Here is a 23,243-nt window from a genome sequence, read left to right on the forward strand (position 1 = left end):
AAAGAAAAAAACAAGATAGAATGCACTTCCTAGGATTGTTGTAAAGTGTTTAAAACAGCATCTGGCACATGGTGAGTGCTCAGTAAACGTTGGCTATTGTTATTATAAACTCTTTTTTTATTGTTTTTCCTTGAGACAGAGTCTCACTCTGGTGCCCTGGCTCAAACTCCTGTGCTCAAGCTATCCTCTTCCCTCAGCCTTTCCAGTAACTGGGACTACAGGGACATCCCACTATGCCCAGCTATTTGTTGCTATTTTTAGTAGAGACAGTGGACTTGCTCTTGCTCTTGCTCAGGTTGGTCTTGAGCTCCTGGCCTTGAGTGATCTTCCAGCCCCAGTCTCCCAGAGCACTAGGATTACAGGCCACCTTGCCCGACCTGTTTTTAATTTTGATATAGTCCAATATATGTTTTTTTTTTTTTTTGCTTTTGTCTGTGCTTTTGCTATCTAAAAAATATTGCCAAATCCAATGTCTTGAAACTTTTCTCATGTTTGCTTCAAAGAGTTTTATAGTTTTAGGTCTTAGGTTTAGGTCTTTGATCCATTTTGAGTTAATTTTTATATATGGTATAAGGAGAGGGTCCAACCTCATTCTTTTGTATGTGGATATCTCATTTTCCCACCACTATTTGTTGAAAAGCCCCTTCCCCATTACTGGCCTTGGCAGCCTTATTGAAAACTCTTTGACCACATATGTAGGAGTTTGTTTCTGAGCTCTATATTCTATTTTTTTTCCATTCATTTTCATGGCCGAATAATATTCCATTGTGTGGACAGTCCCTGTTTTATTTATGGTGATCATAATATTTTATCTCAGTATTTCATCCCTTGATGTTGTCACTTCTGTGATCTGTGGCCCTATTGAACCCTTTGCCCAGGAACTTCGTTTTGATTATTAAACATCGACCCCTCTTGAAAATAGAATCTGATTTGTTTGTTTGCATTGCTTTTTGTTTATTTGGTTAATGCTTGTGCATTCTCCATTGAGATTCCAGAACCTCAGCGTGGGGAAAATTGGGTCCATCCATCCCAAAGTAAGCTGCCAGTACATCCCTGGGAAAAACAAGCTTCATTCCACACTTGCTGCCGACAACTGTTAAACCCTCTAATCAAACCTAAAGTAAATAACTCAAGTCTCCTAAGCCATACTGCTAATATTCTCAGCAATACCGACCCTGAGTTGTGTGTAGAATGATTTCTGATTTTCAAAGCAGTGATTTTTGTTTTGTTGATTACTCCTCCTACTCCCGCCCATGTGGCACAAGCAATTCCTCCATAACGCTTGTGGAAGAAAAGAATAAAGGACTGCAATTTTTATCTGAGTGCTTCTTAAGTGCTTGATCACACACATCATCTCAAAGTTCCACGTATTCCTTGGCAGCAAGCCTACCGTGCAGGTCCTACGATTTGCCCCCATTTTACAGAGGAGGAAACTGAGGCTCGGAGGAGCCAAGTAACTCGCCAAGGTCACACCACTGGTTACGCAGAGGAGCCCAGGAGTCATCGAAGTGAGTAGCGGAGGGGTTCTCCATTTCATGGAGGGTCAGAGTGGAAGCGGAAGGCAGATGGCCCAGGTCCTGGTGACAATGTGCCTGGGAGCCCTGCAGAAGAACCTCGAGCGTGGGAGCCTGCGGTTCGCGCGCACGCAGCCCACAGCAGCGGCTTTCCGTTTTGCTGCAGGCCCCCCAAAAACACCGGACCTTCCGTCACGTACGATGCAAAGTCCATGGCTGGAAATCCTGAGTGCGGAAAGGAAAAAAAGTTGCGTCGCTTTCGCCCTCTTTCTCCGACTGCCCTGGGGAAACTCCGCCCGCGTCTCCACGGACACGCGGCGACCCGGCGGCGGCCGCCAGGGGCGGAGCGCGGCGCGGCCCCTCCTCCCGGCCCTCCGCGCCTCCGCGCCCCCCCTCCGCCGCCCTCCCGTTCCGTCGCCCGCGCGCCCCGAGCCGCGCCCGCACCGCGCGGCAGCCGGCGGGGACCGTGCGCCCTGCGCGCTCCCCGGGCCGCGCCTCGCCCGCGCGCGCCGGCGGCCTGCGTCTCGGCCCGAAAGTTGTGGGCCCCGGGAGGAAGTTGAGCCTGCGGGGCTCAACGCTCGGAGAAAGCGGCCCCGCAGGCTGCGGGGGTCCGGGTGGCCATGGAGGAGCCCCCTCTGCGAGAGGAGGAGGAGGAGGAGGACGACGACGAGGAGAGGGACGAGGCCGGGCCCGAGGGCGCGCTGGGCAAGAGCCCCTCGCGGCTGACCGCCGAGGACGTGTACGACATCTCCTTCGTGGTGGGCCGCGAGCTGATGGCCCTGGGCAGCGACCCGCGCGTGACGCAGCTGCAGTTCAAAATCGTGCGCGTCCTGGAGATGCTGGAGGCGCTGGTGAGCGAGGGCAACCTGACGGCCGAGGCGCTGCGCATGGAGCGGGACAGCCTCAGGAAGGAGGTGGAGGGGCTGCGGAGAGAGGGCCCGCCCGCCAGCCGCGAGGTGAGCGTGCGTGTGCGTGCGGGGCGGGCGGGGGCCTGGACACATCCGCGTGAACATGCGGCGCTCACGTTGGATGCCTTATGCGCGTCCACGCTTATTGAGCACGTACTAGGTGCCGGTTCCTACACTGGAGGCCCCCCCCATCATCTTTGACCCTGCCCTGGGGCAGTGGCTCTTAAGCTCCAGCGTGCGCTGGAGTGACCTCGAGTGGCCCTCACGACACACGTCGCCAGGTGCCAGCCCGGAGAGTCTGACTCTGCGGCTCTGGAGTGAGACTGAGAATCCGCATTTCTAACCCGCCCCCAGCTGCTGCTGGCGCTGTGGGTCCTGGCACCACGCTTTGAGAACCTTTGACCCAGAGTACGAAACACATTTTAACTAACGAGAAATTAGTGAGTGTTCCCATGATAAGACGTGGACTAGAAGACTTATCCACAGCAGCTTTGGTCATCATTGTGCCAAACTGGAAACAATGCGCATGGAACAGAATAGAGTTTTAAAGTTGTGGTCTATTCCTACAATGGAATACTACACAGTGATGAAAAAGAACAGAAAACTGATACATACAACAGTGTGTATGAATCTCACAGACCGTTACATGGAGACAAAGAAACCAACACAAAAGAGAATCTACTGCATATTTACATAAAATTCAAGAATGGGCAAAATAATCTTTAGTTATAGAAGGCAGAATGGCGGAGGAGGACGCAGGAGGGACTTTGAAGGAGAGCTAGAAATGTCCCACGCCTTAATCAGGGTGTGGTTCTGCAGGTCTAAACATGTGTTAAAAATCACCAAGCTAAAAACTCAAGATTAGTGCATTTTACTGTATGTATACCACAAGTTTACCCAGTGACATTTCACGTCACTATGCAACCGCACCGGGCCTCCCTTTCCATTTTTTTAAGAGTTCAGTTTTTTATGGAACATGTTAGAAAAGAGGTTTGGTCAACAAGACCAAAGGCCATGTCACCATTAGATTCCTCACATTGTTTCTTGGCTTCCACTTCCTTCTCCCCAGCTGGGGAGCTGTGGAGGGGCCAGAACCTGAGGGTGCAGCGGGGGCTGCTGCATGGAGCAGGTCCCAGGCCCCTACATTGCAGACCAGGCTGCTGATGTTGACATTGGCCAGGATCTTTGCAAACAAGCCAGGCCATAAAGGCTCAACATTTGCACCCAGTGCTTCAGTGAGGGTATCCTCTTTGTCTTGCAGAATGAGGGGCAAGTAGATACCTGCTGCTAGTGGTGGTGGTCACAGGATGAAGAAAGAGCCTCACCCCAAAGCAGCCTTAGCTTTCTCAGAAGGACCCAGCACCTTGGCAGCAGCTGAGGAAAGGGACTGTTATATTTTTATTTTTTTTTGAGACAGAGTCTCGCTCTGTCACCCTGGGTAGAGGGCAGTGGCATCAGCCTAGCTCCCAGCAACCTCAAACTCTTGGGCTTAAGCAATCCTCCTGCCTCAGCCTCCCAGCTTGCTAGGATTATAGGTGTGAGCCACTGCGCCTGGCTGGAACCTATTCTATTTTTATGAGTTTTAAAATTCTTGTTGCAACTCATTAATTTCATGACTCTCTAATAGTTCTCCAGCCACAGTAAAAAAAAAAAAAAAGAAAAAAAAAGCTGCTGTAAGTGCACTGTCTTCACACTATTATTATACCCATTTTACAGAAACTAAGGTACAGAGCAGTTAAGTAATTCGCCTAAGAACTTACAGCAAGTAAGAGGTGAAGACAGGATTGGAACTCAGAGACACTAGTCTTAATTAGTCCACCCTAAAATCCAGACATTTGAGCTTATGTGTTGCACTGAGATTGGATGAGTGACTGCTGTATGCGAGGCTCTGGGGCTGTGGAGGTCACTTTAATAAGGTCCCTGCCCTCACAGAGCTCGCACCTCGTGGGAGAGGCCAGACACACACACCCAGAACCAGAACACAAGTTTGCAAACCAAAAAGTACGCAATGAAACAACAACAGGAACAGGGTCGCTGAAACTCACGTAAAAGTGTGAAGTTTTCTAGTAGCTTCCCTGGCAACTTTTATGTCACCTATTCCTAGGTCACGGCGGTGACAATTGTATTTTTAGATGGGGGTTCTGCTTTAGTGTCCATCATGTGAGATGGTTAAGTAGGGTGATGAGTAGCCTGGCTTTTGAAATTCAAGAAAAGTTAAATGACTTGCCCAAGATTGCTTGGCCATGTCCTGTGCCGTTTTTGCCCTGATCTCCAGGCACAGTGACATGGAGGAAGGACGGGGAACCTTGTGGTCTGCACAGGGTCTGGGTGATTTCCCAAATGGGGCAAAGTGGACAAGTTATATCAGGCGACAGATGAGATGACACAATTTCTTCCCAAACCACAGCCTTGAGAATGGGGGTGGGGAAAAGCATGAATTAAGAGAACAATTGGTTTGTTTGTATTTGGTATTTTTTTTAATTTTTTTTTGAGACAGAGTTTCACTCTGCTGCCCTGGCTAAAGTAAAGTGGCATCATCATGGCTCACTGCAACCTCTAACTCCTGGGCTCAAGTGATCCTCCTGCCTCAGCCTCCCACAGTGCTAGGATTACAGGCATGAGCCACCGCACCTAGCCAAGAAAACAGATTTTTAGTGACACTAGACAGTTTGTAAAAATATGCCTTGTTCTTATTTTCTTTCTTTTTGATTATTTTAAATTGTTTTTTAATTGTAGTAAAATACAAGTAACAGAAACTTTACCATCTTAAGCATTTTCAAGAGTACAGGTTCAGCTGCATTAAGTACATTCACATGGTTGTACATTAAGTACATTCACATGGTCATTGCCATCCGGCTCCAGAACTCTTTTTTTTCTTTTTTTTTTATTGAGACAGAGCCTCACTCTGTTGCCCTGGCTAGAGTGCTGTGGCATCAGCCTTGCTCACAGCAACCTCAAACTCCTAGGCTCAAGGGATCCTTCTGCCTCAGCCTCCCGAGGAGCTGGGACTACAGGCATCGCCACCATGCCCGGATCATTTTTTCTATATATTTTTAGTTGGCCAATTAATTTCTTTCTATTTATAGTAGAGACGGGGTCTCGCTCTTGCTCAGGCTGGTTTCAAACTCCTGATCTCGAGCAATCCGCCCGCCTCGGCCTCCCAGAGTGTTAGGATTACAGGTGTGAGCCACTGCTCCCGGCCTCGGCTCCAGAACACTTTTCCAGGCTTACCTAGCACTTTGGAGGCCAAGGTGGGAGCATAATTTAGAGGCCAGGAGTTGGAGACCAGCCTGGGCAACACAGAGGAGACAATATTTACAAAACAAAAGAAAAACTTAGCTGGATGTGGTGATGCTCACCTATAGTCCCAGCTACTCAGGAGGCTGAGGCAGGAGGATCGATCACCTGAGTCCCGGAGTCAAGGTTACAGTGAACTATGATGATGCCACTGCACTTCAGCCAGGGCAACAGGGTGAGACCTTGTCTCTAAAAAAAAAAAAAAAAACCCAAAACAAAAAATGAAAACCTGAAACTCTACCCATTGAACAACAACTCCCCACTTCTACCCACAGTCCCTGGTAGCTACCATTCTACTTTCTATATCTATGAATTTACCTATTCTAGTTACTTCATATAAGTGGAATCCTATTTGTTCTTATACGACTGGCTCATTTCACTTAGCATAATGTCCTCAAGGTTCATTCATGTGGCATGTGTCAGAATTTCCTTTGTAAGGCTGAATAATACTTCTTGAATGTATATACCATATTTTGTTTATCCATTCATCTGTTGATGGACACTTGGGTTGCCTCCACCCTTGGCTGTTGTAAATAGAGCTGCGATGAACATGAGTGTACAAATATATCTCCTCGAGTCCTGCTTTCAGTGCTTTTGGATATATACCCAGAATTGAAATTGCTGGACCAAATGGTGACTCTATTTTTAATTTTTTAAGGAACTGCCATACTGTTTTCCATGGTGACTGCACCATCTTACATTGCTAGGAACACTCACTCACAAGGGTCCTAATTTCTCCACATCTCCTACAACACTTGTTATTTTCTTTCTTTTTTTTTGACAGTAGCCATCCTAATGGGTGTAAGGTATTTTTTGTCTTTATTTTTTTTAAAATTTAAGTTTGAAACTCCAAGGTACAAAATTTTTGCCTTGAAAAAAAATCTCCCTCCTCATCTCTCCTTACCCCAGCCACCCAATTCCTCTCCTTGGGAAAGAAATTTAATTTTTTAAAAATTTTATTTGATTGTTTATTTATTTATTTTATTTTTTAATTATTATGGGTACATAATAGTTGCATATTGGAAAACATTTAAATGGCCAATTTCTTTTGTATCCTTCCATAAAGTATTCCAGAGGTACTTTATGCAAACACAAGCAGATAAGACTACAATTTTCCTTTTTTTTTTTTTTTACACAAATGGTATCATATATACTGTTCTGCCTCTTGTGCGTTTCCAATGAATGTATCTTAAAAGTTGTACCAAATAAGAACATAAAGAGCACCCTTGTTTTTCAGTGGCTTTTGAAAAATCGCATCGCTCTGGGAAGGGATCCGTGTGGGCTTCGCCAGGCTCCCAGAGGGCCCGTGGCACCAAGAAAGGTTAACGATCTCTGCTTGAAGCAGTTTTCTACCGAAAGACATTTCTTTTGCAATCATTTCCTCTGACCGCATGCAACGATGAATCACCCTGACGTGTGCTGCTTGGCCCCTGAGAGGTCAATATCTAGAGGAAATGGATCCTCACTGGGTGGAAGTAAAGGTGCATGTGAAATTTTGATAAGTACGGTATTGCCAAATGACACTCTAAAAGGTTAAGGAGATCAGGTGCCCTCGGTTATCAGCCAAAGTGCCTGTTTCCCCAGAGCCTTTGCAATGCGCAGTGTTTTCGAATGTGCGCACCTTTGTCAGTCTGCTAGGTGACACAGGGTCACTCACTGTTCACTGCTGCGTTTGTTTGTTTGTTTATTTGTTTGTTTTTTCAGAGACAGGATCTTGCTGTGTTGCCCAGGCTGGACTTGAACTCCTGGGCTCAGGCGATACTCTCACCTCGGCCTCCTGCATGGCTGGGACTCAACTATTGCATTTCTCTCAATAGTGTGGCTCATTCTCTTTGTTACCTATAGAATATTCCAGAGTGTGGTTGTGCCTTAGTTTATTTAACTAGATTTTTGTTTGTTTGTTTGTTTCCTTTTGTTCGTTTTTTTCTTTTTCTGAGACAAGGTCTCACTCTTTCACCCAGGCTATAATACAGTGGTGTCATTGTAGCTCACAGCAACCTCAAACTCCTGGGCTCAAGCGATCCTCCTACTTCAGCCTCCCAGGTAGCTAGTTACTACAGGAAGGAGCCATGACATCCGGCTAATTTTTTCTATTTTTTAGTCGAGACAGGATTTTGCTCTTGCTCAGGCTGGTCTCAAACTCCTGATTTCAAGCGATCCTCCCGCCTCAACCTTCCAGAGTGCTAGCATTACAGGCGTGAGCCACCACGCCCAGCCTTCTCCTCTTATTACTGGGCATTCTGCTGTAAAGTATAGGGTCTCCCTCTCCCCATTGATTAATTTTTATTGTATTTATTTATTTACTTTTTAGGGACTGAGTCTTATTCTGTTAATTTTTATTTTTATATTTTAAATATGGACTCTGAATTCTCTTTTTATTTAATATATTTTTGGTTTTTGTTTGTTTTTTTTTTGAGACAGAGTCTCACTTTGTTGCCCAGGCTAGAGTGAGTGCCATGGCATCAGGCTAGCTCACAGCAACCTCAAACTCCTGGGCTCAAGCAATCCTCCTGCCTCAGCCTCCCGAGTAGCTGGGACTACAGGCATGCGCCACCATGCCCGGCTAATTTTTTCTATATGTATATTAGTTGGCCAATTAATTTGTTTCTATTTATAGTAGAGACGGGGTCTCGCTCTTGCTCAGGCTGGTTTCAAACTCCTGACCTCGAGCAATCCGCCCGCCTCGGCCTCCCAGAGTGCTAGGATTATAGGCGTGAGCCACCGCGCCCGGCCTATTTAATATATTAATATTATTGATTCCTGTTATTCATTTTGATATTCAAAATAAATAGTTCAGCTAGTAGGAGCTCCTTCAAACTGTGTCATTTTATTTATTTTATTTTTTTATTTTTTTTGAGATAGAGTCTTACTCTTGTTGCCGGGGCTAGAGTGCCATGGCATCAGCCTAGCTCACAGCAACCTCAAACTCCTGGGCTCAAGCAATCCTTCTGCCTCAGCCTCCTGAGTAGCTGGGACTACAGGCATGCGCCACCATGCCCGGCTAATTTTTTCTATATATTTTTAGTTGACCAATTAATTTCTTTCTACTTTTTAGTAGAGACGGGGTCTCGCCCTTGCTCAGGCTGGTTTCGAACTCCTGACCTTGAGCGATCCTCCCACTTCTGCTTCCCAGAGTGCTAGGATTACAGGCGTGAGCTACCGCGCCCGGCCCGAACTGTGTTATTTTGATGCGTGTCCATTTCTCCCATGACAACATGTCCTGGGCTTGGTGTGCACTTTCTCTGCTCCGGTCCTGGAATCGGCTGTTCTCCAAGGAGCCCTCGTTCTCTTCTCGGAGAACGGTACTTTACAACTTCTGCTGCTTTGCCATCATCCAAGCACTTCCAACAGGCAACGTCTCAGCTCCTAGGGTCCCCGGGAGCCACCAAACACTAGAACTTTCCGTGCTGGGGCTGGAGGGCCGTCCACATCCCGTGAGGGAAACAGTACCCGTGGCGTCTTTTCTTGCAGGCAAACCTGGGACCGGACAAGATGGTGGTTGACCTGACGGATCCCAACCGGCCGCGCTTCACCCTGCAGGAGCTGAGGGACGTGCTGCAGGAACGCAACAGGCTCAAGTCGCAGCTCCTGGTGGCGCAGGAAGAGCTGCAGTGCTACAAGAGGTGGGCGCCACGGCCTCCAGGGTCCCACACCGCAGAGCCAGTCCCGGCCTGCAGGTCCTTCTAGGTCACTTAGTGGTTCTTACGTTCATTCGTGCAGTTCATTGGAGACCTGCCATGTGACGGTCACTGTTCCAGGCAGTGGGGTGCAGCAGTGAACAAAACAGAGGAAGCGAGTCGGTGCCGGTCCATCGGGGAGACAGGAAAGCCCGGAATAAACACACAGGATAATGGTGGCAGGTGCTCTAAAGCAGTAGTCCCCAACCTTTGTGAGCACCAGGGACTGGTTTCATGGCAGACACTTTTTACATGGACCGGGGGGAGGGGAGGAGGGAGACGGTTTCAGGATGATTCAAGCACATTGCATTTATCGTGAAACCACACCTCTCTGCTAATGATAATCCGTATCTGCAGCTGCTCCCCAGCGCCAGCATCACCGCCTCAGCTCCCCCTCGGATCATCAGGCGCGGATTCTCATAAGGAGCGTGAAACCTAGAACCTTGGCATGCATGCGCAGTTTACAGGAGGGCTCGAGTTCCTAGGAGGATCTGAAGCGGCTGCTGATCTGACAGGACGTGGGGTTCAGGCGGTGATGCCAGCGATGGGGAGCGGCTGTGAATACGGGTGAAACTTCCCTCCCTGGCCGCTGCTCACCTGCTGCTGTGCCGCCGGGTCCCCAACAGGCAGGGGACTAGTGCTGCTCCACAGCCCAGGGGTTGGGGCCTGCAGCTCGTAGCTCTAAAGGATGCACAACAAATGCCATAGCAGGCAGTGACGTGGCGCGGCGGGGGCCTGTTTAGATGGGGTGGTCAGGGAAGACCCCTCTCAGGGGAAAGACAAGAGGAAGGCCACCATGAGAAGATTTGGAAAGGCAAAAGTGGAGCAGGAAGCGCAGAGACCCTGAGGTGGGAGCCAGCGTGGTGGCCAATTTAAAGGGGACAAACAAGGAACCGGGAACGCAAGGTAGAAGATGATAGGACACTGCGGACGTGTGCCTCGGCCACGGGAAGGAGCTTAAATTTTACTGCGGGTGTAACGGGAGTCATTGGGAAGTTTTGATCAAGGGAATGACAGGATCTCAGTTCCTGTTTTAAGAGATCAGGGTGGTGATTTTGATAACTGAACCACTTGGTTATGTAAGAGAATGTCCTTGCTCTTTGCAAATACACTCTGAAGTATTGGGCAGTAAAGGGGTAACGTGTCTCTTACTCTCTAGTGGTTCAGAAAGAAGATGGGTGGACAGACAGACAGACATGTGGATGGATGGACGGATGGATGGATGGATGGATGGATGGATGGACGGACAGATAGATAAATAGGGAATCTGGGTAAAGGTATATGGTAAGTCCTTGTACTAGTCTCACAACTTCTCTGTTGAGTTTGAAATTATATAAAAATTGAAAGTTAAGAAGGACCACAGTGGTCCTGGGTAGAGAATGAATCGCAGGACAAGCACGAGAGGTGGTAAGGATGGTGGTGTCAGATCCAGTTAGGACTTTGCTGTTTCCTTTTGTCACATGTTTTCTTTTATGTTGATAGAAAAGGGGACTCTGTGGTCGAATAATTCTGGGAAACGCTGAGTTAAACAAAGCACGTTTCCTTACAGGTAGAGGAAGGAAGGACCAAGAGAATGCGAACGCAATATCCACTAGCATTTGCCAATACCCATTGTGTACCAGGGACCCTGCTAGGTGTATCCTGAGCATCATTTCAGTTAGTGCTCATGGCAAGACTGAGTTGACACGCCTGTAATCCCAGCACTCTGGGAGGCCGAGGCAGGAGGATCGCTTAAGGTCAGGAGTTCGAAACCAGCCTGAGCAAGAGCGAGACCCTGCCTCTACTAAAAGTAGAAAGAAATTAATTGGCCAACTAAAAATATATAGAAAAAAATTAGCCGGGCATGGTGGTGCATGCCTGTAGTCCCAGCTACTCTGGAGGCTGAGGCAGAAGGATCGCTTGAGCCCAGGAGATTGAGGTTGCTGTGAGTTAGGCTGATGCCACGGCACTCTAGCCCGGGCAACAGAGCGAGACTCTGTCTCAAAAAAAAAAAAAGACTGAGTTGAGGTGATGTTGTCGCCGTGGTGAGCTGAGGTCCAGAGAGGCTGGGAGGTGGGGACGTGACCTCAGACAGATATGAGAGTCTGTGTTTTTAATTAGCATGCCACATTTGAACCCTGAAGGTTTGGAATTAAGGACATACCCTGATCCAAAACAAAACACAAAGCCCAAGTGGTATTTTTCTTTAAATTCCTCCCGTGTGGCATCTCTAAGAGAGCAGTAATAAGTAGACAGGTTCTGAGAAGCCAAATCCAAGAAGGCTGATTCTGCCAACAGGAATTTGCTGTCTCCCGTCTGCTGAGGTTGGACCCACGTTGATGGAAAGACCTGTCTTCATCTCATTTAATAAGCAGCTCAGACATAGGTAGTTAAAAAGGAACTGCTAAGCTGCTGGTGCCGGGAGCAGCTTGTTAGTGAACAAAACAACACACTTTGTTTCTAGTTTTGCATTCCCAGGGAACGAGGGATGTGCACTTTCCATCTGGCACCGGCCACAAGAAGGAGGATGCTGCTTCGTTTCTAGCCTTATGTATTCCGGAGGAACCAGCACGCCAGCTGAGACGTTCTCATAGCAACTGCATCCATTTGCAGGTCCAAACTTGTACTGAAAATAGACGGATAATAATTTGTAACTACGGAGAGCTATCACACGTTGTTTCCAAGGGCCCCACAATATTCCCCACCCTGTGTGCCTTTTGCAATGAGACTTTGCCACTCCTCTCATGAAGAGCTGGAGTCTTGCAACTGGGGACATAAGGACTGAAAAATTTTTTTAAAGAAAGAAAAAGAGGTAGAGTCTATTTTCCCTCTCCTTGAATCTGAGCTGGCCCTGTGACTGGCGTTGACCAGTGGAACAGGATGTAAGTGATCATGTTTAGCTTCCTAGGTTAAGGATTTAAGAGGCCTTGCAGCTTTCATTTTTGTGCTCTTGGAATGCTGACTTGAGTCCACCATGCTGTGAGGGAGCTCAAGGTAGTCACATGGAGAGGTCACGTGAAGGAAAACAGAGGTGCCTCCGCTGACAGCCCCAGCTGTGCCCAGCCCCCACCCAGTCCCCCAACTAAATACATCAAAGTGAGAACCTCAGCTGGAGGACCACAAAGCCAACCATAAGAAGCCAGGTGCAGTGCCATGCACCTGTAGTTCCAGCTACTCGGGAGGCTGAGGCAGGAGGATCGCTTGAGCCCAGGAGTTTGAGGCTGCAGTGAGCTATGATTGCACCACTATACTCCAGCTTAGGCAACAGAGCAAGACCTTGTCAAAAAAAAAAAAAAATAAGAAAGAAAGAAAGAAAGAAAGAAAGAAAGAAAGAAAGAAAGAAAGAAAGAAAGAAAGAAAGAAAGAAAGAAAGAAAGAAAAGAAAAGAAATAGAATCATCGTGAGAGATCATTAAGTCATGATTGTTTTTTTTTCTTTATTCTTTTTTTCCATTTTTTCACTCCTTCCCCAGTCATGATTGTTTCTAAGCCACCAAGTTTTATTTATGTAATAGCAGATAATGGAAAAAGGGATTTTTAGATGATGCTTCTTGTTAAATATTATAATAAAGATCTATAATAAAATATAAATAATATATTATTTAATAATAAATGATAAAAATTAACAGAAATATCAATAATATTATCAACTAAGAGCCCACTCTTTGCAGAACCCTTCTGTGAAGAAGGAAGAAGTTTGACTTTGCCCTCGAACACTCACACTGAAAGGGGTGTCTTAGCTCGGGTTGCCCTAACAAAATACCACTCATGGCATGGCTTCCACTGTAGAAATTTCTTTCCTCATAGTTCTAGAGGCTGAAAGTCTAAGATCAAGAGCCAGGAAAGAGGGGGGAGAGAGAGAGAGAGACAGAGAGAGATCCCACCTTGATGACTTCATTTAAACCTAACTATCTCCCAAAGCTTCCATTGCCAAATACCATCACAGTGTGGGTCAGGGCATCAACATATGAATTTGAAGGAGACACAATTCAGCCTGGACCAACAGAGAAACACTACAGGCATAAATCTACCAGTTGGCACCATAGCAAAAGACCTAAGTGCATATAATGAGGTGTCCTGTGTCATACATTGAAATGTTTCCTTTTGGTCAGGCTTCTTTTTGTTGCAAGTGACAGAAATCCAACTTAAACTAGCTTAAACACAAAATCACATGGTTGGGAAGGATCCCGGCATAGCTCTCAGAAATAACAATTGCAATAAGGACTCAGGGCTGGAGTCAGGGACTTGGAGCCTCTTGTTCTCCTCTTTGCTTCTCTGTTTCTTGGCCTCCTTATCTTGTATTGCAGACGGGCCTCCTCTGAATCTTAGGAAACAGACTTCTAGAAACCCCAGTGGAGTCAGTGAGAGAGAACAGGCTTCATCCAACTTCTCCACATCAAGTTCAGGCAGGCCGGGCGCGATGGCTCACGGCTGTAATCCTAGCACTCTGGGAGGCCGAGGCAGGCGGATTGCTTGAGGTCAGGGGTTTGAAACCAGCCTGAACAAGAGCGAGACCCCGTCTCTACTGTAAATAGAAATAAATTAATTGGCCAACTAATATATATATAGAAAAAATTAGCCGGGCATGGTGGCACATGCCTGTAGTCCCAGCTACTTGGGAGGCTGAGGCAGGAGGATCGCTTGAGCCCAGGAGTTTGAGGTTGCTGTGAGCTAGGCTGACGCCACGGCACTCACTCTAGCCTGGGCAACAAAGTGAGACTCTGTCTCAAAAAAAAAGTATGGGCAGATAGATACTTTGACTCTCAGTGAGCCAGAATTCAATATCACCTGACCTCAGTCTCTTATCAGTCAATATCAATCTTATCACCATCTGACTTACTATTTACACTTTTATTTTGCTTATTTTTATTTATTTACTGTGTCTTTCCCCACTGGAATATAAATTGAATGAGAGAAGATACTTTGTTTTGTTCAGACTGTTTCTATAATACCTTGGCACAGAAGGTAGCTTAATAAATATTTGTTGAATGAATGAGTGAGTGAGTGTCAGGCACCATCTATTATCTCATTAAACTCTCCAACACTAGGAGGTACGTGCTATTATTATCCTCATTTTCCAGGAAACCAAGAGTTAATTTAGAGAATGTATATAGTGTCATATTCCTAGGAAGTAGAGAAGCTTGAAGTACTAGCCAATGCAATTAGACAAGAGAAGGAAATAGGCATCAAATTGGGAAGGTAGAGGGAATATCTTCATTATTTGGGTCAGAATCTTTCTGCCTGTAATGTTTTCAATCATAATATTATTAATAAAATAATCATTAAGACCCTTTATTTTCAGAGCTCCACAGATAAGAGGTCTGTAGTAAAACAACCCATTTATTTGTCCTCTTTTCCCCAGTGGCCTGTTTCCACCAAGAGAAGTCCCAGGAGGAAGAGAAGAAAAAGATGTTCTGGTTTCCAGGGCCAGCAGTGCCGGCAGGAACAAGGAAGAGAAGACAATCATAAAGAAGCTGTAAGTCACCTTGCTGTCCCTGTTGCCGCTAATAATTGCTAAAGGAAGTGGTAAGGGGCAAGAGGAGGTTCTCAGGGCAGGGCGGCCGTGCTTTCTCCTGGTGGTAGTCCTGCAGCTAATATGAAAAGTCAGTGCTTCTTGGCCTTTTGGCTAAGACCAAGTGAAAACTCAATGCCAGTGTATTACAATTATTATTATTTTTTGAGACAAGGTCTTGCCCTGTCTCTGGGTTAGAGTGCAGTAGCATCATCATAGCTCACTGCAACCTCAGATTCCTGGGCTCAAGTGATCCTCCTGCCTCAGTCTCCGCAGTAGCTGGGATTACAGGTTCATGCCACCACGCCCAGCTAAGTTTTCTATTTTTTGTAGAGATGGGGTCTCAGTCTTATTCAGGCTGGTCTCAGACTCCCGGCCTCAAGTGATCCTCCTGCCTCGGCCTCCCAAAGTGTTAGGATTACAGGAGTGAGCCACTGCGCCCGGCTGGTGTATTATAATAATATCTGCCAAGCAGTAATCTAAGTACTTGACATACATTGATCCACTGAATCATCACAACAACCCTATCAGGTAGGAACTATTATTATCCCCATTTTACAGATGGAGAAATAGATACTGAGAGGTAAAGTAATTTGCCCAAGGTCGCACAGATAGTCAATAGTGCAGTCAGGATTTGGAGCCGAGGAAGTCTGGTTTCTATACTCTACTGACTCCCCATCAGATGATAATAATAACCAAAAATAGTAATATGATTATACCAATAAGAAAAATGATAAAAAATTATTATAGTTTAGGGGGGAATGATTGATCCCCTCTCTTACCTCCAACTTTAGAACCAGTCAAGAAAGCCAGCATGTCCAAGAATCAGCTTTATTGCTGGAAGAGCACTTTTGGAGAACAAAGCCTGGACTTGGCGCTTACATGGGACTTCTACTCCTTCCCCTCCAAAGGGACTGACCCAGGCCTTCATTCTCAGGGCCAGGCCCTGGGGGAGGTGGCAGGGGGGAGGACACCTGTGGCCCAGCAGCAGCAGCAGCTCAGGAAGGAGGAGCCAAAGGGAGAGGAGGCTGGTGTGCAGCTTGTCAGAGAGCAGAGTCACAATTCCTCTGACGGTGGGGACGGGGGTTCACGTGGGGTCAGTATGGCAGGCGGGGAAATAACAGATTTCTTTCCAGTATTACCCAGAGCCTGTAGGTTTTACTTCGATGGGATGAAGTAGGACTTCATCGGAAGGGAAAAGATAATTCCCCCTCCTGAAGAGTCGTCATAATTCCCACTTAATGAGCATCTACTATGTGCCAGACACGGAGCTAGTCAGCAAGGAGGTTTGATATGTGCCTTCTCAGTTGCCAGGTGTCGCAGTAATTAGATGCGGCTTTTCTGCACCCCACGCTGCAGCAAGCAGTCTGTCTGCCTCGGTTGCTTTGAGAAAGTCTGTCCTGCTAACAGCTGACCAGCGTCTGGGCTCGTTGGTGGAAGCTGAGACACAGCCTCAATCAGGGGGCTCAAACTTCAGTGCCTGCGGGGGCCAAGGTCCTTCATGCAGATGAGTCATGGGGACGTGGGGTGGGAGGCCATTTGTCCCCCAGCTCTGCCTAGCCAAGGGATGACATGCTGCCAGCGCTTCTGATTCTTGAGAGAAGCCAAGAAACCAGATTTGTTCGTGGAGTCTGATTTTCAAGTGCTGGCAAATAATTTAAGCTCAAACATAAATATCACGCGATCCAGATGAACCCCCACTGGAGGCTGCACCGGGGCCGGCTGCCTGGCCACCACCTCCGCTCTCGCCCCCTTCCTCCTGCCTCTGGGGGAGGGCCGCTTGGCAGATGGCTGAGAGCACCTGGGCTTTTTCCATTCATTTGGTCGTGAGTCAGTCAACAAACCCTCGCTGAGTGTAGACAGTGTGCCAGGTGTCATGCCGGGTGCCGGGGAAGAGGCAGTGACCTGTTTTACAAGGGCTCTGTTGGCTCCCATTTCACAGGGAAATATTTTTGAGGGATCAGTGAGTCTGAGTTACCTTCCAGGGCAGATTTAAGATAGATGCCTTTGTTTCAAGAGAGAAGAGAAAAAAAAAATTTTTTTTTTAACCTCAAGAACAGGGTTGAGTGATCTTCATGGTTAGTGCAAAATCTCTTTCTTCTTGGCTGTTATTCATTCCCTTTCATCCCCTGATCCATTCTACTTCCCAGCTCCCTCCCCCCAGCCATTCTAACTTGGTATTTAATGTGTATCTTTTTATTTGAATCCGCTACTAATAAGTATATGTTATTCTGTGTGGATATGTGTAGTTTTAATATGTAACTAATACTTTAACACCTGTTTGCTACTGGTTTTTTTTTTTTTAACTACTAAACACTTTTTTTTTTAAATTAAGCATCCATATGTGTGTTTTTTAATTTTAATATGTTTTATCAACCCAACATATCCAAAATCACTATCATTTCAACAAGCGATCACTATAAAACATTATTATTATGATTATTACTTTTTTTTTTTTTTTTTTTTTTTTTTAGAGATAGGGTCTTCCTCTGTCAACCAGGCTACAATGCAGTGGTGTGATCATAGCTCACTGTAGCCTCAAACTCCTGGACTCAAGTGATCCTCCCGCCTTAGCATCCTGGCTAATTTTTTTCATTTTCATTATTTTTTTTTTTTTTTAGAGATGGGGTCTTGCTATGTTGCCCAGGCTGGTCTCAAATTCCTGACTTCAAGCCATCCTCCCACCTCACCTCCCAAAGTGCCAGGTTTATAGGCACAAGCCACCACACCCAGCCATAAAACATTATTAATAAGATAGTTTACATTCTCCTTTTTTGTAGTAAGCCTTCAAAATCTGGCATGTATTTTACATTCATAGCACATTTCAGTTCAGACTAGCCATGTATCAAGGGCTCAAAAGCCACATGGGGCTAGCGGCCACCACACAGACAGCACAGCCATACCCGACACATGGTGAGAATCTTTACACTTTTGAGAACTGAGTTCAAATGAATTTTTTTAAAGTTTTTTTTTTAATCATGGTAAAATATACGTAACATAAAATCTGCCATTTTAACCATTTTTAAATGTGGGATTAGGTACATTTACGGAGTTGTTGCAACCATGAGCACCATCCTTTTCTAAAATCCCTCCATCATCCCAAACTGAAAGAGTCTGTGCTCATTAGACAGTAACTCGCCCCTGCCCCTGGTAACCTCAGTTGTACTGTCTGCATGAATTTATCATCTATTCTAGCGACCTCATATAAGGGAAAGCATACAATATTTTTCCTTTGTGTCTGGTGGCTTTCACATGGCATGTCTCCCACATTCTTCCATGTGGTAGCATGTATCAGAATTCCATCCCTTTTTAAGGCTGAATAATATTCCATTGGGTGTGTATATACCATGTTCTGTGTATCCGTTCATCTGTTGATGGACATTAAACACTATTTTTAAGATCCATCCATACAGCAGCACAGATGTCTACTTGTTGCTGCTGCTTTTTTAAAAATTACTTATTTATTTATTTGGAGACAGAGTCTCACTCTGTCACCCAGGCTAGAGTGCCATGGCGTCAGCCTAGCTCACAGCAACCTCAAACTCCTGGGCTTAAGGGATCCTCCTACCTCAGCCTCCCAAGTAGCTGGGACTATAGGCGAGCACCACCACGCCCGGCTAATTTTTCTATTTTTGTAGAGATGGGGTCTCCCTCTTGCTCTGGCTGGTCTCGAACTCCTGAGCTCAAGTGATCTTCCTGCCTAGGCCTCCCAGAGTGCTAGGATTACAGGCATGAGCCACTGGGCCTGACCTTACTTGTTGCTTCTAACCCCAGGAAGATACTCCCTCTCCCTGGGGGCTGGGAGGGTCCCGGGTTGTCTTCACGCTCATCCATGTCCCCTTGTGGACCTGCGTGTGAGTTTCCTAGAGGAATATACCCAGGAGAGAAACTTCTGGGTCACGGGCTGTACCAGCCAGCAGCATGGCAAGAAACAAATGGCACTATTAAAAGGGGTTGGGGCGGAAGAGATTTAAGGAAGGGACGTTTTACAGATGTGTGAGCAGGGTTAAGGGATCAGATGAGATGCACCCGGGACTGGCAACAGAGGGGAGACGTTACTACCCCTTAGGCCTGAAGGGGTGAGGGGTGCGCACCGTGTTGTCAAGAGGGAAGTGAGACCGAGTGTGGCCTCCCACAGAGGAACACAACAGCTGCTCCAACAAGGCCAGGCAGGGAGGGAGCCCCCCGGGGAATAAAAACTCCCCAAATGCTTCGTCTTGCCGGGACTGAGCTCAACCAGAAAGCAGAGGACAAAGGAGCTTGTTGATAAAGTCCACGGAGCTAAGAGCAGGGGAGGGACAGGACGAGACAGCGGCCCACAGAGTATGCACAGACTTCATGTCATTAGCTAGTGCCAGGCTCTCTGAAATGGCCGCTTGAAAACTGCTTTGTCTTGCCGGGCACAGGGGCTCACGCCTGTAATCCCACCGCTTTGGGAGGCCAAGGTGGGAGGATCACTCCAGCCCAGGAGTTTCGAGGCTGCAGTGGGCAGATCATAATCACACCACTGCACTCCAGCCCTGGCGGCGGAGCGGGACCCTGTCACTAAAAATAAAAAGTAAAATAAATTAAAAAATAAAGGAAAGCTGCTTTGTCAGGCAAGACCACCTGAAACCAGTTTATTCATTCGACAGCTATTTTATTGGGAGCACACCACGTCCCGGGCGTTGTTCTGGGAGCTGCGGGGACAGCCGTGAACCAAAGTCCCCACGTGGGGCTTATGTTCTAGTACGAGAGTAAGAGGGTGAACAGCTGAAGACACACATTAGCAGGGTAAGTTTAGACAGCCCCGAGCACTATGAAGACAGTTAAATACGGCCCTGGGAGGGAGGGAGAAAGATAGGGGAGTACTTCAGTTTAGGGGAGTCCTGGAAGGCTTCTATGGGGAGACGATATTCGAACACAGACCTGAAGGACAATAGAAACCTGAAGGAAGGAAGTTCCTGGCAGATGAGACAGTAGGGTGAAGGCCTGAGGCTGGAGGTGGCTCACAGGACAGATCACGTTGGCAGGGGCAGGGAAGAGAGTGGAGGTGAGGAGGTAGGAGGGGCCACGTCACCCAGGGCCACATGGATCCCGGTGAGGACTTCGGGTTTTATTCTAAGTGCATCGGGAAGGCGTTGGAGGGTTTTAAGCTGAACGTTATCTATGTATAAGATACTCACTCTGGCTGCTTTGTGGACGAGGCTGGGGGAGCAGGGGAAAGCGGGGCCAGTGATGGGGGTGTTTCTCCCCCAAGGAAGGGTCTGACAGTGTCAATTTTCACTGGCTGAGTATCTTGTTGTAAATAAGGCTTCCAGAAGGCATAAACCGGTTTCTTTCTGCCTCCTCCTAAGGGAGTTCTTTGGGTCACTTAATAGGAATTTGAGCCTAATATGGCAAAAATGAAATGTTCTGTGCATGTCCCGGCCTAAGGGCATGTGTTTAATGAGCGTGAGGCCACACTTTCATGGTCAGATAAGCTTATTTCGCTAATGGGAATGAATGAATGACTTTCTGAAGAAGTAGGCCACGCTGAGAAGGATTTTCGTTTTCATCCTGAGGACAGTGGGGAGCTGAGGAAGGGTTTGAGAGGAGGAATGACTGTCACTTCTGCGCCGCGGTCGTTCTTCTGGCTCCTCCCGGCTGCCGTGAGAACGGCTGGTCGGGGGTGACCGGGAGGTGGTGGCTCTCACCGTGGGGTGGCCTGGGCTGGGGGTGGCAGCGGAGGAGATGAGAAGTGGTGGGATTAGGAACATATTTGGGGTGTGATGACTAAAGCGTGGCAGATGGAGGGAGGAGTGGAGAACAACTCCCAGGTTTCTGGCTGGAGTCCCTGGGTGGGGGGGGGGCATCATTTCCTGAGACAGGAAGCTGGGGGTGGGGGGCTGTGTGCTGGTTGGGGGGACGATGGCTGCTCAGGGCTTGCCCCAGCCATCCCTGGGACAAGCTGCTGGGGACACCTGGGGGCTTGTTTCTGAGGGGAAGCAATAGCCCGCACCCCATGGGTGACGTTTCAGACCCCAGTGATCTGTGCCTCTTTCTCATGGCGGGAGATAGTACTGGACTACAGGACACTGTGCTTCCTTTTCAAAACTTTGCATATTTTGATAATTGGTATTTTCCATATTTTGGTAATTTGGTATTCATGTCTCAGGGAATAGCTTTATGTGTTTTATCTGTTTTACCCAAGAATGCATGTTTTGTTTTTTTTTTTTTTTGCTTTGTTTTTTGTTTTGAGACAGAGTCTCACTCTGTTGCCTGGGCTAGAGTGCCATGGTGTCAGCCTAGCTCACAACAACCTCAAACTCCTGGGTTCAAGCGATCCTCCTGCCTCAGCCTCCCGAGTAGCTGGGACTACAGGCATGTGCCACCATGCCCAGCTACTTTTTTTTCTATGTTTAGTTGTTTGGCTAATTTCTTTCTATTTATAGTAGAGACAGGGTCTCGCTCTTGCTCAGGCTGGTCTCGAATTCCTGAGCTCAAGCAATCCTCCCGCCTCGGCCTCCCAGAGTGCTAGGATTACAGGCATGAGCCACCACGCCCTGCCAAGAATGCATGTGTTAATCATTCACTGCAAAGATATGTTTAAAATTGTAGGTAATGTCAAGAAGTTATCTCTTCTTCCACAATAAAACCTAAAATTATTATTATTATTTTTGAGACAGAGTCTCGCTCTGTCGCCCAGGTTAAAGTGAAATGGCGTCATCATAGCTCTCAGCAACCTCAAACTCCTGGGCTCAAGTGATCTTCCCACCTCAGTCTCCCAAGTACCTGGGACTACAGGTGTGCACCACCACGCTTGGCTAAAAACATCCTTAAAAAAAAAAAAAGTGCTGGACACCATCTCACAGTCTAGCACAGTGGTTAAGAGCGTGGCTCTGGGCCCAACTCCTGGCTACACAGCTACTGTGTGACCTTGGGCCTGTTACTTAACTTCGTAGGGCCTCAGTTTGCTCATCTATAAAATGGGGATATATCAGTGGTCCTTCTCACGGAGTCCTTATGAGTGTGAAATGAGCCAATCGATGCCTAGCACCTTGAACAGCGGCTGTCCCATAACAAGCCCGGAACACATTCTTGAGTCAGCGGCCCGCAAGAGCTGTTTGCAGATTTTGCAGGTGCTTCTGTGCCCCTTGCTTCGCCCCCTCTGCTTATTCTGACCCCTCTCTCCACCCAGGTTCTTCTTCCGGTCGGGGAAGCACACCTAGATCAAAGGCGGTGACTGAGGCAGTGCTGTCACCCTCCAAGAGACAACCCGGCTTGTGAAGCCGTCCCTGTGCCACACGGACATTGCTCATCATCTGCTCCCCGCTCACGGCAGATGGAGGAGGGAGGAGATGAAGGTCTCTTGGGATCCCTTTCTCCCCGGCTGCAGACCTGGACACCCTCGAAGGAGTGGCCAGGGCGAGAGTGAGGCAGCACAAAGAATCAAGAAAGCACAAGGAACGTGCTCGGGGCCCCCTCCTGCTCCCGCTGCGACGCCCCCAGCTGCACACGTGTGTGTTCTGCTCCCGGGGGCGGCCCTGGTCTTTCACACGTAGCAGCAGGGAGAAGAGAAAGCAGGAAAACATGACATCGATAGCCCAGTGGTGACTTCACCGACACTGAGTGAATATTTGATTTCGCTACCGCAACTTTCTTTACGTGATTTTTGCATCAAAGTAAAATGACTTTTATACTTTCTGTATTGGCTGAGAGTGGTCTCTGAGAGCCGAGATGTGTATGTGGGGAGCTGCCTGTGTGTGTGTGTGTGTGTGTGTGTGTGTGGTGTGTGTACACAGTCCCCCAGATCTGAGGGACATGCCACTTTGTGTCGCTATGATGCCGCAAATCAGAACTTTAAGATGCTGCTGATTTTAAGGCTCACGCTGGTTTTAGAGATGTCATGATGCGAAAAAATGTGCATTTAGGAATCGGTGAGATGCGGTAGACAGAGAAGGGGTGGCTGCACCTAGGAAAGAAACTGACGAGGCTGCTGAGCACGTTCCAGGGGCCGTCTGTCCGTCTGCTCAGGAACCACGCGGGCTCACCCAGCACGTGCCGCCCGCTCTGAGGATTTTCTCTTTTGTTCCTTATGACAGCTCGGCGAGATGGGGACTGGTACTGAGCTTCCCCTCCCCACCCCAGTTTACAGGTTGGAAACTGAGGCTCTGGAAGGTCTAAGGACCTTAAATGAGGCCACGTAGCCAGCAAGCGGCCACCCCAATGCAAACGCAGGCCTGGCGCCCAGACCTGCCAAGCTCCATGTGCCCGGTCTCTGAAAAGTGCTGATTAAAATTAACGACCACAGCTCACTGCTCGCCTCGCCTGCACCATCTTATGGACCTTCCCCACGTCGTCCCACCATACCCCTGGGAGAAGGATTTTATTGTTGC

At 47.6% G+C, this 23,243-nt stretch overlaps 1 protein-coding gene across 3 annotated transcripts; it reads left to right on the forward strand.

The window, feature by feature from the left end:
* The first annotated feature begins 1,898 nt into the window (after nt 1-1,898).
* Nucleotides 1,899-22,551, forward strand: RILPL2 (Rab interacting lysosomal protein like 2). Of its 3 annotated transcripts, none has more exons than XM_075996487.1 (5): nt 1,899-2,365; nt 9,191-9,342; nt 14,737-14,850; nt 19,521-19,659; nt 22,046-22,551. In XM_075996487.1, the coding sequence occupies exons 1-4, from the start codon at nt 2,135-2,137 to the stop codon at nt 19,624-19,626; spliced, it is 603 nt and encodes a 200-aa protein (XP_075852602.1). In that variant the 5' UTR covers nt 1,899-2,134; the 3' UTR covers nt 19,627-19,659; nt 22,046-22,551. The 3 variants fall into 3 exon arrangements, with proteins under 3 accessions (XP_075852602.1, XP_075852600.1, XP_075852601.1); XM_075996485.1 differs by having other exon boundaries at nt 1,905-2,470; XM_075996486.1 differs by lacking the exon at nt 19,521-19,659 and having other exon boundaries at nt 1,908-2,470.
* The last annotated feature ends 692 nt before the right edge of the window (nt 22,552-23,243 follow it).

This window comes from Microcebus murinus, chromosome 22, assembly GCF_040939455.1.
Source record: "Microcebus murinus isolate Inina chromosome 22, M.murinus_Inina_mat1.0, whole genome shotgun sequence".
Lineage (NCBI taxonomy): Eukaryota > Metazoa > Chordata > Mammalia > Primates > Cheirogaleidae > Microcebus > Microcebus murinus.

Coding starts and splice junctions, on each gene's coding strand:
- RILPL2 (XM_075996485.1), top strand. CDS start 2,135: ATGGAGGAGCCCCCTCTGCGAGAGGAGGAGGAGGAGGAGGACGACGAC. Junction 9,343..14,736: donor GAGCTGCAGTGCTACAAGAG/GTGGGCGCCACG, acceptor TCTTTTCCCCAG/TGGCCTGTTTCCACCAAGAG. Junction 14,851..19,520: donor AAGACAATCATAAAGAAGCT/GTAAGTCACCTT, acceptor TTCATTCGACAG/CTATTTTATTGGGAGCACAC.